Source organism: Ovis canadensis, chromosome 7 (genome assembly GCF_042477335.2).
Source record: "Ovis canadensis isolate MfBH-ARS-UI-01 breed Bighorn chromosome 7, ARS-UI_OviCan_v2, whole genome shotgun sequence".
Lineage (NCBI taxonomy): Eukaryota > Metazoa > Chordata > Mammalia > Artiodactyla > Bovidae > Ovis > Ovis canadensis.
The window spans coordinates 17,405,468-17,418,794 of NC_091251.1; the positions used below are offsets into that span (position 1 = coordinate 17,405,468).

The 13,327-nt window shown below is 43.9% G+C and overlaps 1 protein-coding gene across 5 annotated transcripts in view; it reads left to right on the top strand.

Annotated features, from left to right (window-relative positions):
- LVRN (laeverin) overlaps positions 1–13,327 on the top strand; it is a 71,879-nt gene that overhangs the window by 13,644 nt on the left and 44,908 nt on the right. For all 5 annotated transcript variants that reach the window (XR_011446622.1, XM_069597546.1, XM_070292483.1 and 2 more), the window contains exons 2-3: positions 9,042–9,184; positions 10,576–10,715. Coding sequence is in view for 4 of the 5 variants with exons in the window: in XM_069597546.1 (XP_069453647.1) it covers positions 9,042–9,184; positions 10,576–10,715 (283 nt within the window). In the remaining variant the exon portion in view is untranslated. The remainder of the gene's footprint in view (positions 1–9,041; positions 9,185–10,575; positions 10,716–13,327) is intronic.

Below are 13,327 nucleotides of genomic sequence, written 5' to 3' on the forward strand. Positions count from 1 at the left end.
GCATTAAGTAGTTTTTAGTATTCCATTTAATATTAACTCAGCTGATTAATTATGTCCTTTTGTATGTGGTTGAGGTAGGAAGTAGGGAAAGAGGATTGCTCTGAGGTTTATAATATGTGTCCCGAACTTACCACAGGCTAAAGTCAAATAAAATTACTTCTTATATTATGTATCAGTCTTAGAAGCATATCCTTTCATTTTACCCATCCTCTACTTTGGGCTATAGCTGCTACACATTTTACTTTTACATAGGTTATAAACCCCACCATATACTGTTACTGCTTTTCCTTTAAACAGTTAATTGCTTTAAGATAAATTTTTACAAAAGAAAAACATTTTTTAAAATTTACTTATATATATACCATCTCCAGGGCTCTTCATTCCTTTGTGTACAGTTCAGTTTCCATGTTGTATTATTTTGCTTCCACCCAGAAGGCTTTAATATTTCTTCAAGTTTAGGTGTACTGGTGATACATTCTCTTGGTTTGTGTCTGTCTGAAAATGTCTTATTTTTCCTTCATGTTTGAAAGATATTTTTGCTCAGTATAGAATTCTAAATTGGCAGGTTTTTGTTTTTAATTTCAGCAGTTTAAGGATGTTACTTCATTGACTTATGAATTAAATAATTTCTGAAGAGAAGTCTAGAAACTTTAATTTTTATTCCTCTGTATAAGATTTGCTCACTGAGATAAACATATGATTTTTCTTTTTAAATTTGTTAATATGGTAAATTACACTGACTGATTGACTTTCTAATATTAAACTAACTTTCTACTGCCGTGACAAATCCCACTTGGTCTTGATGTATTATCCTTTGTATGCTTTGTTGCAGTTTACTAAACTTCTGCTTGTGATTTTTATCTTTGCTCATGAGACATGTAGACTTGTGGTTTTTACGTTGCCTTACTTTTTCCTTGCAATGTCTTTGTCTGGTTTTGGCATCAGAGTAACACTGGCTTCAAATAATAAATTTGGAGGTATTCCTTTAATTTTCTGGAAAAATTTATGTAGGATTGGTATTATTTCTTTGTTAAATGCTTCATTGCTTTTCACCAATGAAGCCACCTGGGCCTGGAGCTTCTTTGTGGGATGGTTTTTAACTACAAATGTGTTGTTGTTCAGTTGTTTAGTCATGTCCAACTCTTCCTGATCCCATGGGCTGCAACACGCCAGGCTTCCCTGTCCTTCACCGTCTCCCGAAGTTTGCTCAAACTCATGTCCATTGAGTCGGTGATGCCATCCAACCATCTCATCCTCTGCTGTCCCTTTCTCCTGCCTTCAATCTTTCCCAGCATCAGGGCCTTTTCAAATGAGTCAGTTCTTCACATCAGGTGGCCAAAGTATTGGAGCTTCAGCTTCAGCTTCAGTCCTTCCAATGAATATCCAGGACTGATCTCCTTTAGGATTAACTGGTTTGATCTCCTTGCCATCCAAAGGACTGTCAAGAGTCTTCTCCAGCACCACAGTTGGAAGGCATGGATTCTCTGGTGCTCAGTCTTTTTTATTGCCTAGCTCTCATATCCATACAACTGAAAAAACCATAGCTTTGACTCTACAGACCTTTGTAGGCAAAGAAATGTCTCTGCTTTTTAATATGCTGTCTAGTTTTGTCATTGCTTTTCTTCCAAGGAGCAAGCAAGCGTCTTTTAATTTCATGGCTGCCTTCACAATAGAAAATTAAGATCTTTATTTGGACAGATTAAGATGAGGATAGCATGATCAAAATCAATCATTTTGTGCAGGTGTCTTATTAAAGAGTGAACAGTGAATTGAAAAAGACTCCAGTTGCTTTTTATGCCAAGAAATCTGGCACAGTCCTCAGGGTGTGACACATAAGAGAGAAATTGAGTAATATTAGGGAAGAATTTAAAAGTCTCAAGACAAGTGCCAGGCACATGATATCGTTGGTGTCACAGAGAAAAGAGGTCAGTTCATTATCTTATAGAGGTGTTAAACCCATGTATTTTCTGTGGCTGAGTTGTTTTCTCTGGGAGATGGTTTACTCTGCAGGGTTTTAGAGCTTGTTTTTTTGAAAACAAGTGCAACTAGCATATTGAAAAAGCATACCTCATATTTCAGCAAAAGTGCAGTCATTTTTCTCTCACTTTCTCTTTACAGTTTTATCTCCTGCCTGAATCCTCTAATATTATATATATGAAAATGCAGGTACCCTCAGTCATTTCTGACTTTTTGTGACCCCGAGAACTGTAGCCCCGCCAGTCTCCTCTATCCATGGAATTTTCCTGGCAAGAATACTTGAGTGGATTGCCGTTTCCTTCTTCAGGGGATCATCCTGACCCAGGGATCGAACCCACATCTTTTGTGCCTCCTGTATTACAGGTGGATTCTTTCCCACTGAACCACTGGTGGAGCCCCACATGAATGCTCTGCTGCTGCTGCTGCTGCTGCTGCTGCTGCTGCTGCTGCTGCTGCTGCTGCTGCTGCTACTGCTGCTGCTGAGTCGCGTCAGTCGTGTCCGACTCTGTGCGACCCCATAGACGGCAGCCCACCAGGCTCCCCTGTCCCTGGGATTCTCCAGGCAAGAACACTGGAGTGGGGTGCCATTGCCTTCTCCAATGCATGAAAGTGAAAAGTGAAAGTAAAGTTGCTCAGTCATGTCTGACTCAGCGACCCCACGGACTGTAGCCCACCAGGCTCTCCACCCATGGGATTTTCCAGGCAAGAGTACTGGAGTGGGGTGCCATTGCCTCCTATGACGAATGCTCTAGCAACCCATAATTGTCTACTAATTCTTAAGTAACAGAAGATCTATGTTCACTAAGTTACAATCATTATCCAGATGCAAAAAACTTAGAAAATCCAGTCTTGGATGATACTCAAAACTCTGAACTTTAGTTACTATTAAATCTCCCTTTTTCTCTCCAACATTACTTCTCAGAGCTTGGGCTGACTTCAGAATGGAAGCCTGTGGTGAGATAGAGAGCGGTGGTCCTTCCTTCCCGCCACCTCCTATTTTGAGTCCCCCATCTCCGTCCTGAGAGCTGTTGTTTCAACCTCCCAGGTCCTGGGGGGAAGACAGAGGCAACACATGGGGCGGCTTTGACTCAAACCAGTCCTCTCATTGTTTGCTCTCGCTCTGGTCTAGCAGATGCCTTTTTCCCTTGAGATGTCATGTTCCCAGACTCTTCAGAGCTTTCTCCCTGTTTCTTTTTCTCCTACAATTCTCTTGTCCCTGCAGCATTTTTCTCTTATTTCTCTGTTCTGAGGGTCACTTGGGACTCCTTCCTCAGGTCCTAGACACACAGTAATGCCTCTTCAAACTCCTCCAAGTGGCTCTATCGGACAGAACCCAGGCAGTCTTCATACTGGCTCACTGTGTGTGTCAGGGACCACAGCTCTTCCAAGGAACACTCATACATCCCTTGCCCAAGGCTGATGTGGGTGGCAAGACAACAACACTCTCCTGGTTTTGCCTCCAAAACAGTCGGTATAGATTCCTACCTGATAGGAGTTCGACTCTAGCCAGTGTCAATTTCAGCTTTCTCAAGAGTGAATTAGTCCCTCTCTCAGGGCTTTCCTGGGGGGTAAAGAATCCACCTGCAATGCAGGAGACCTGGGTTCAATCCCTGGCTTGGGAACATCCCCTGGAAAAGGGAATAGCAACCCACTCTAGTATTCTTGCTTGTAGAATTCCATGGACAGAGGGGCCTGGTGGGCTGCAGTTCATGGGGTTCCAAAGAGTTGGACATGACTGAGAAACTCACACACACACACACACACACACACACACACACACTCTAAGTCTCTCAGCCTTGGGAAGCACTTTCTCTGCTCTCTGAAGGATTTTTTTCTGCCTAGCTCAGGCTTAGAGAGTAGCTGCCTGAATGCAGGACGACTTGGCAACACAATGTCCCTCCCCATCAAGGAATCTTTTCTCTGATCACTCTTCCCTGACCCTTCTCCTGTGTCCTCAGTGTAGCTGAGAATCCCAAGATTGGCTCGGAGGTTCTTGAGGCCATTTACTTTCAAAATCTTCATAACATGGTTTGGCACCTTTCTTTGGAATTTTACATCTATTATGTTTTGTCGTCGGGTGGAACCTTCAGTTTTAAGATCGTATTACATAAGTAATAAACAAACATGATTCATGGGCCAATCCTTGAACCACAGTCCAGTGGTGTACCATCTGTCTTTACTAAACATTCTGGTTTCTGAGTGTTGTTACTGTGTTAAAAAAAAAAAAAAAATCAGGGCTGGGGGAAAATGCTCCAGAGCATCTTATTTAATCTTTAACCAGCCACGTTTTTTAGCACTTCTTAACTAGAGCTGTAGGTAGACAGCGTTCATGAAATAATTTGGAGTGAAATACTGTACTGAATGGGTGTGTTTTCTATGAGAGTAAATGAATCCCCAAGGGCATTGCGTATCTTGCCTGCTAAGACTTTTTCCAGCACAAGAACGTGGTGAGTCCACAATTCTCTGGCTATACGAGAGGGCGGGAGAGTGGCTTTGCAATACTGAGCCACTGGGAGACAAATTCTCCAAAATTAACTCTCTCCCCAGCTGACCACTCTAAACCCAGACTTCATAGGCACCATAATAACATGGTTCAGTAAGGTTTGCAGGGAGGAGAGGGTGGTGGAGGTTCTATATTCTGAGACCAGGATATCCTCACAGGGTTGCTTGAATCCGAAGCAGAGAGAGAAGGGAAATAAATGTCAACCTCGGGTCCTGATGCGGCATAACCAGATTGTGTGTGGTGCTGGCTGGCCCTGACCTTTGTGGTTAAGAATTAGCCAGAGTGCCTCTATGTTGTAGGGCTTTCCCCTTTTTTGTTTGTTTGTATGAAACCAGGGAGGGAAATAATTGAGTAAAACCCAAGTGTTTTTCTTTCATTTCACTTCTCTGGAGACCTTAATCACGGAATTGGAAGGACTCGCTTGATGGATTTGTTAACGCAGTGACTCCCTAAACTTGTGTCTCCTAGTCTTTTTGAACCTGCAGCTCCTTCGGGTGAGCATGAAAGTTTCCCACCTCCTTGAAGAGTCTGATTTTCTCCCTCCTCCCCACCTTGCCACCTCCTTGAGATCTGCGTGTTTTGGGAAGTCATGGCAGCAGAAAAGATGTTACCAAGCTGCATTTTCTATAGTTTCCATTACAAAAACTACAGGCATGTGTTGGCTTTCCAAATATATAAGCGTGTGTTACATAAGTGAATGTGCTTTTTCACCTTACATTGACTTTTCATGCTGACAGATCACCATTTGTGCAAAGTATCCTGCTATTTGAGAAGGCTCATAGATCTTCTGAAGGTCATGTGTGAAAACTCCCGAGGGGACTGTTTGTCACCACCCCAGATGGCTCAGTCTTGGCCACCTCATGGGCTCTTTTTTCTCTCCTGTTGGAGTCTTTATCTCTGTTGGAATCAGTTTTAGAGCTGTAAGTGGACTTACAGACTCATCTAGTCCCATCCCCGCATTTTACAGAAATGGATGTTCAGAGAGTTTAAGCAGCTTTTCCAACATTACATCACTATGTTTACACGGCAGGTCCTGAGCCATGACTCAGGTTGCTGAATCCCCTGCTCATTTTTTCTTTTTATTGTATTGTTCGTTACTCGCATATTTCCCATCCCCTTTAAAGATACCAACCGATACTACAAAGCAAAGAAATGCCAATGAGGCATGTGGCACACTCGACCAAAATATTTCATATTCTTCTGCATATATTAATATCAAGCTTCCTTTACTTTATAGTAACTCCAAGGCTGAGAAAATAGTTGCTGTGAACCCATATTTTTGCCAAGTTTTAAAAAATCATACAAAAGAAAAATATATAATACCTAATTTCTGGTAGTTTAAAATTAACTGGGGAGACAAACTTGGTTTATATCCAGCTTATGGCCACCTATGATCTCTGGAACTCTTTTTTTTTTTTTTTAATTTACAATGTTATGTTTAATTTCTGCTGTATGGGAAAATGATGGAAACTTTTTAGACACATTTGTAATTAGTGATTTCCACCTCTCCACCCCTAATCTGTAATTTATCCCTCCTTGAATTCGTCTGTGGTTCATCTATATCAAGAACAGTTTGTGAGAGCGGAAGGAGTAGAGAGAATTCACAGATCATTTGTTGCTAAATTAAGTTACTAATAATATAAAGCCTCAATTAATAATGAAACAGAGCTAGTGGAGTTATTTTCTAGAAGGGGAAACTGGGGCTTAGCAAGGGTACATAACTAGTTCAGGGTTATCATTACATAGAGCAGAGTCTTGGAACCGAAGTGGCTGCTGTCAGAGGCTCAACTCCTTTCAGCCCATGAAAGTAAGAGTGTAGTAAAGTTGGAAAAAGCAAATAAAGCAAAATAGGCCTGTTGAAAATTACAGTTTTGTCACTGTGACATTGAGAGCCCATCAAACCAGCTGATGGGAAACGTTTGAACGTGACCCTGTTCTGTGTGCTCTTCCGAAAATTGTGTGAAGTTTCATGTGAGCAGGGCCCTTATCACGGTGGAGGAGGGATTTACAGAGGCGGATGATGGGTGGGCTGAGCTTTCAAGCTATCTGTGTTGAATTCACCTTTTATTTATCTAAAAACTGGTCTGGAACTTCCCCAGTGGGTCCATTGGTTGAAACTTTGTCCTCCAAGGCAGGGAGTGTGGGTTCCATCTCTGGTTGGGAACTAAGATCCCCCATGCCTAATGCCCTAAAAACCAAAACACAAAAACCGTACCATAATGTCGACTAAAAAATGCACAACTGGAGAGTTGCAAGTTAAGTTTTACTGGGGGCAAAGCTCGGGAGACAGCACATCAGAGAGCTCTGAGAGACTGCTCCAAAGAGGCAATGGTGGAAGGTCAATATATAAGATTTTGGTGAAGGAAGAGTTCAATACAATCAAGCGCTTACTTTACAAAAGGCTTTCTGCTAGTCGTGAGGAGCTGATGTCACTATGAAGGGATTTAGTTATTTTCTAGATACAAAGAGATGCAAGGATTTGGATCATGAAATCAGTTCCTGAAAATATCTAACTAAAGATCTAAACTACCATAACTAAAGCTATGACCAAGTTAGCATACTAAAAAGCAGAGACATTACTTTGCCAACAAAGGTCTGTCTAGTCAAAGCTATGGTTTTTCCAGTAGTCATGTATAGATGTGAGAGTTGGACTATAAAGAAAGCTGAGTGCTGAAAAATTGATGCTTTTAAACTGTGGTGTTAGAGAAGACTCTTGAGAGTCCCTTGGACTGCAAGGAGATCCAACCAGTTCATCCTAAAGGAAATCAATCCTGAATATTCATTGGAAGGACTGATGCTGAAGCTGAAACTCCAATACCTTGGCCACCTGGTGTGAAGAACTGACTCATTAGAAAAGATCCTGATGCTGGGAAAGACTGAAGGTAGGAAGAGAAGGGGGAAGACAGAGGATGAGATGGTTGAATGGCATCACCATTTTGATGGACATGAGTTTGGGCAAGCTCTGGGAGTTGATGATGGACAAGGAGGCCTGGCATGCTGCAGCCCACAGGGTCACAAAGGGTCGGACATGACTGAGTGACTGAACTGAACTGAATTGAAAGATTTGTTCCACCAGATTCCCTGGAGCACAGAGTGCCTCACTCCGCCCTGAACTCCCTCCGCAGTTGCTGAAGGTCAGCAGCAGCAGCTGCACAGGGTTCAGTCTCCACAGAGGCATTTGGCAAATCCTCTTGTTGTTCACTCGCTAGGAGGTGCTCTTGGGAAGTGCCAATTTGTAGTTGACAGTAACAAATTCCTTAAAGACTTAAAAAATGGTCCACATTTAAAAAAAGAAGAAGTGGGCCTGAAGCTAGAGTGACATTAGCGTGAGAGACATTAAGTCTCAGCACCTGAGGAGAAAAAAGGGAATTTAGCATCTGTAATTGTCACCTAAAAGCAACTCCCAGGTCACAGAGTCTTGGAAAATGGGCTAACGAGACTGCACATTTCTTCGGAGGAGAAAGCACCCATGGTCTTGTCTCCAGCAGTGTTTACAGAGGGAGAAACTGGCAACCTCCATATTTCCTCAGGGTACTCTTGTTCCTAAGCTTTTCCCTGTAAATCACCAGTCCATTGTGGGATAATGTCACTTTGGAATTTTTCCATGAAGATGCAGGAAGGAGCAGTAAGGATCCGATTGTTGTTCTTGTTTAGTCGCTAAGTCGTGTCTGATTCTTTGCGACCCCATGGACTGCAGCACGCCAGGCATCCCTTCCCTCACCATCTCCCAGAGTTACCTCAGATTCATGTCCACTGAGTCAGCGATACTATCTAACCATGGTATCCTCTGACGGAGACTGATGCTGAAGCTGAAACTCCAGTAGTTTTGCCACCTGATTCGAAGAGCCGACTGATTGGAAAAAGCCCTAATGCTGGGAAAGATTGAAGGCAGAAGAAGAGGGCAGCAGAGGATGAGGGATTCGATAAATCCACCCATATGCAAATGAAAGTTGTTTTGTTCAGTTGGGATATGTCTATATTGTTTAGCACCAAGGGTATGCAAAATAAAACCTTTTAAAATTTCCAACCAGGAAAAAGAAGGAACATGTGAGAAAAAGATAAAAATATAGACATTCTTCTTCTGACTTGCACTTTGGTGGGGAATGAAAGCAATAGGCCCTCCCCAAAGAATTAATCCTAGTTTAAAAAAACCCTTGGTTCTCAAAAGCCTGGCATTGCATATTTGTTCCTATTTAGTTTGTGAAAGGGTTTAAAGGCATATGATGTAATGAAGGAAATGTTATTTTGTGGCTGAAAATTAAAGAGTTCTTTTGTGTTTTAGGTCTTACAGGAAATCTCAGGGGTAGTGAGAACTGGAATATGTGTATATTATGGGAAGGGGAATAAGGAAGATGAGGGGGAAAACATTCCAGCTCCTTTCTTCAGATAATTTTAAGCCATAATCCATCTCTCTCTCTCTCTCTCTCTCTCTCTCTCTATATATATATATGTATATACATATATATGTATATATACACATATATGTATATGTATATATACACATTTGCTTACACTGGTTTAAGGTAAAAATAAGTAGATTTGTCCCCCAAATGTGTTTCAGGGCCCTGTTAGCATCTCAGATGGAACCAACATTTGCCAGGAATGTTTTCCCTTGTTTTGATGAGCCAGCTCTGAAGGCAACTTTTAATATTACAATCATTCATCATCCACGTTATGTGGCCCTTTCTAACATGCCAAAGCTAAGTAAGTAATGTTTTCTATCATCTTGTATCTATATTTTTATATATATACTTATATATTTGTATATGTGCACATATATTTGTGTATTACATGTTTTATATATATGTGTGTGTGTTTAACTCTGTAATAGATTTTACAGCAATAGATTTTCTTGGCAGTGTATTGAGAATGTGTTTTAATTATGGTATATTATAACCAGAGAGGGCGGTCACCTAGGATATGTGTCAGCACCCACATCTTGGCGATGGTAAACCCTGATCCTTTTTGTATTAGGAGCTGGGAACATTGTACTATTTTCATACATTGGTATCCTGTCTGCCCATTAATTTGGGTTTCAGTCTCATAATCATTAATGATAGCAAGCTAGTGGATTTAGTCTAAATCTGGTACATAGATGTGGGTTTTTTGTTCGTTTCAGTTTTTTTTTTTTTTTTCTTGTTTCAAGGTTTGTTTGGTTTTTTTTTTTTGCTGTTAGCTCACAGCACTTTTTTTTTTTCCTTTTGGTTGAATTAGTATGCAACTTAAAACAATTCTGATATTTCTCTTAAAAGTTAAAATTCTTCGTTTTGGGGGGAAACTCAGGCCACCTAACAGCACTGGCCCTGCACTTCCTACCTGCCGGTTTGGCTGCGGGTGAGAAGAGGCTGCCCCCTGTGGTCCCCAGCCCGCCCTGTTATGGACATCAGCCCGTTCACACTGAGCACCTGGCCCACACAGGCCTTTGAGTTTGTGATTTCAGGTTCAGAGACCCCAGCGGGACTCCACTGAGGACCTGCCCCAAGCCTGAGAATGGCAGAATTGTGCCTTCTTGACCTGCCATGGGTCTGGGAAACTCTAGATTAAGTGCTGAGAGAGACGGGCTGGAGTAGGAAACAGCAGTGGATGGAAAGAGAAAGCAGCTCACAGGCCTGACTGACAGCTGCTGGTGGATTTGCCCTCCACCCAGACCGTATTATTCACGGTGCTAATTCAGAACCAGGAATCCAGTCCTTGGCTTGGTGATGGTTTAGTCGCTAAGTTGTATGCGACTCTTGCGACCCCATGGACAGTAGTCTACCAGGCTGCTCTGTCCATGGGATTCTCCAAGCAAGAATACTGGAATGGATTGCCATTTCCTTCTCTAGGGGATCTTCCTGATCAAGGAATTGAACCTGGGTCTCCTGCATTGCAGGCAGGTTCTTTACTGACGGAGCTAGGAGCGAAGCCGGACGCTGTCCTTAGGCCTTCCTAATAGATAGCTGGAAGGCAGAAAAATCCAAGCCACTGAACCGTGCGGTGTAGTTGGGAAGACCGTAGATGCTAGGTCGTCGAACTTGGCAAATTGTTTCAAAGGTAGATAATTGTGTTCCTTATTGCTTATTTACAGTGATTTGGACTAAAATCAATTTCTTTAGGTCAGTCTGAGAAAGAAGATGTGAACGGAAGCAAGTGGACTGTTACCACCTTTCACACCACGCCCCCCATGCCCACTTACTTAGCTGCCTTTGTCGTTTGTGACTATGGACACATCAGCAGGATTGAGAGGGGCAAGGAGGTGAGTGAGGGAGACTCCAGGTGCGGGGACGTTGGTGCTGGCCACGGACCGTTCGCGCCCTCCTTCGCCTCAGGGGCTGGGCCTGCACCCCTCACGGACCTCTCCTGGTTCTTCCCCGAGCCCTGTCACTGCTCTGGGCGAAACACTGCAGAGCGGAGTGCAGCCCTTCCCGCTGGGGCTCTGCGGCGGGGTTTCTATGGAAAGGTTGCGCCTCACGTCCCCTGGAGGCAGGTTCTGAGCCCCCTCTTCCAGGGCCCTCGCTGCCTTTCAGAGCGCAGAGAGAAGAGGGCAAGGGGCCATGCTGGCTTCTTGAAGCTCAGGTTATGTGTTGTGTGCCTTGCCTACACGCTCCTGATGCCAGCTGAGGCAGCTGCTCTGGCTGAAATGCAGGCAGGTTAAGCACCGTCCCTATGAAGGACCGGGCCCGCTGGGTACGAACACTTCCCCAGAGCTGCGGAAATAGGTGCTCTGTCCTGGAACACCTAGTTTTCACCCAGTTGTACACTTGTTACCTAACAATCCTTTGGGAAAATATCAAGGTGACTGTAACAGTATTTTTGGACTGGTTCACTCCCTATGTAGAATGTGGGGTAGGTAGGGCCAGTGCCTTAGGCCCAGTTCTTTCTAATCAGATGGGCCTCATCAGGCTAAGGCTGTCTCCCGGGCCTGTGAACTTCCAGGCTTGTGCCTTTGGCTTGTGCAGATAAGCAAGCTGTAGATGAACCAGCCCTTATCACCGGGGGAGAATTGCTCAAAGTTTCTCCTCCGAAGGATGAACGCACCAGATGCAAAGGACAGCTCATTATCACCCTCAGCTGTTGGCTCCGGCCTGATTTCCCTTATTGAGTAATCACTGCTAGATCCTTGATATTCACAGATAGAACTCAGGCCAAGTCAAACATTCATGACGTGTATTGATAAATCCACTCAGACACGGTGTGGAAGCCTATGCTTTGTACCTGGTATGAAGGAGTGACTTGGAGCTCGCGAGCGATGGAGATGGCCGTCAGCATCCTCGTCTCCGCTGGCTTGTTGCTCTCAATGCTGCTGCACGGTGAATAATTCTTATAAACGGATTGTATGTTTCTTCCTGAAAGGTCACCCTGAAAAGAAAGCTGCCATGGAAGCAAAGAGAAAATGGAACATGCCTAAGAAAGTACTGGTCTTAGCCAGAAAGTTGAAATTTGGGATGAGTTTATCAGTGGAATGTTGTGTTTGGCTATGACTCAGTTCTGGAAAGCTAAGGAATCCACCATATACTCTACAGGGAACCAGACTGTACTCTTGGAATAGCACCCAGACTCTACAAAAAGGACTCCCTAAATAAGAGAAAAAATTTAGCAAAGTTGAAAATGTGGTTCATGCGTGGCACGAGGATCAATATAAGACAATTGCAGCCTTCCAGTGTGAGCTGGTGAGCCCTGAGGGAACTCAGGAGGGAAGAGAATAGCTGTCATCTAGGAGCCGTTAGATGACAGCCCCTCCCTAGGGTGAGCCCCAGGGGAAGCTCAGGACTCACTCCTCCCCTTGCCTCCTCAGAGCAGTTCTCTCTGGTTGCTTGAGATGCTATCTCCCGGGCTTGAAGCCCTAAAAATTTCTGCCATAACTCTCAGCTTTTAGGTTGCTATATTTTTTCACTCGACCGTTATGGCAGCCATGAAGGGACAGGAACCCTCAGCTATCTGGGACCGGCACCCTGTGTTTTCACACCTAGAGCTTCCTTGGGGCTGCTCACCATGGGGAGTGGCTACAGTCTGACGGCTGCTAGTGGCCAGGCGCTCTTTACCTTGCTGTCTTCTCTCGGGGCTCCTCGGCTCGTGCGGGAGGGCTGCAATCATTGACGACTAAAACATCTTCATTTCCTGATACAGCAGGAAATATTCTGTTTCTCAGAAATAACATTTTGGGTAGAATTTATCACACATGTGCACGTGTAAAGATACTTTTCCTTTAGAGGGTGAGGTCTGCTGGGTCTAAGCAAGACCACAGGAACACACTGGTGGGCTAGGTGTGATTTGGAAGGAACTTTTTTTTCAACGTGTTCCGCACATATTTGTGATCCTCATTGCCCTGGCCCTCCCCCACAGCTTGAAGTCATCATTTGCCTCCACTGTGGCTTAGAGTGGTCATTTGTGGGAGGAGCCTTGTGAACTGGAAATTTATATACACACTTTATTACTGCCTTTCCTCCCAAAAGGCTGCAGTTAATATGTGCGTATTATCCTGAACATGGTGACTGTTGCCTCCGCTCAGCAGTGTGGGCTCTGGTTTCGATGTCCTCCTGACCTTGCCTTGGAGGTGAGGGCTTGAGACGGGGCAGGTACCGGGAGTGTAGGGGCAGGACTGAGGCCTTGGGGTGGAGGAGGCTGGAAGAAAGGAGAGCATCCAGGCAGGAGGCTTCTAAAACAGGCGGTTGCATTTTGTGAAAGGGAAGCATTCCGAAGACCTCACGTCATGCAAAAGTCACAAAATGCAAGACAAACTTTCCAGCAGAAATAAAAGCAAAGACAAGTGAGCATTTGGTTGGGGGACAGCAATCTGCAGATATGATGCTGCTTTTGGTTTTCTTCACGGTGTCTCTTGTGTTTTGTAGAGCGCTCTTTCTCAAATTA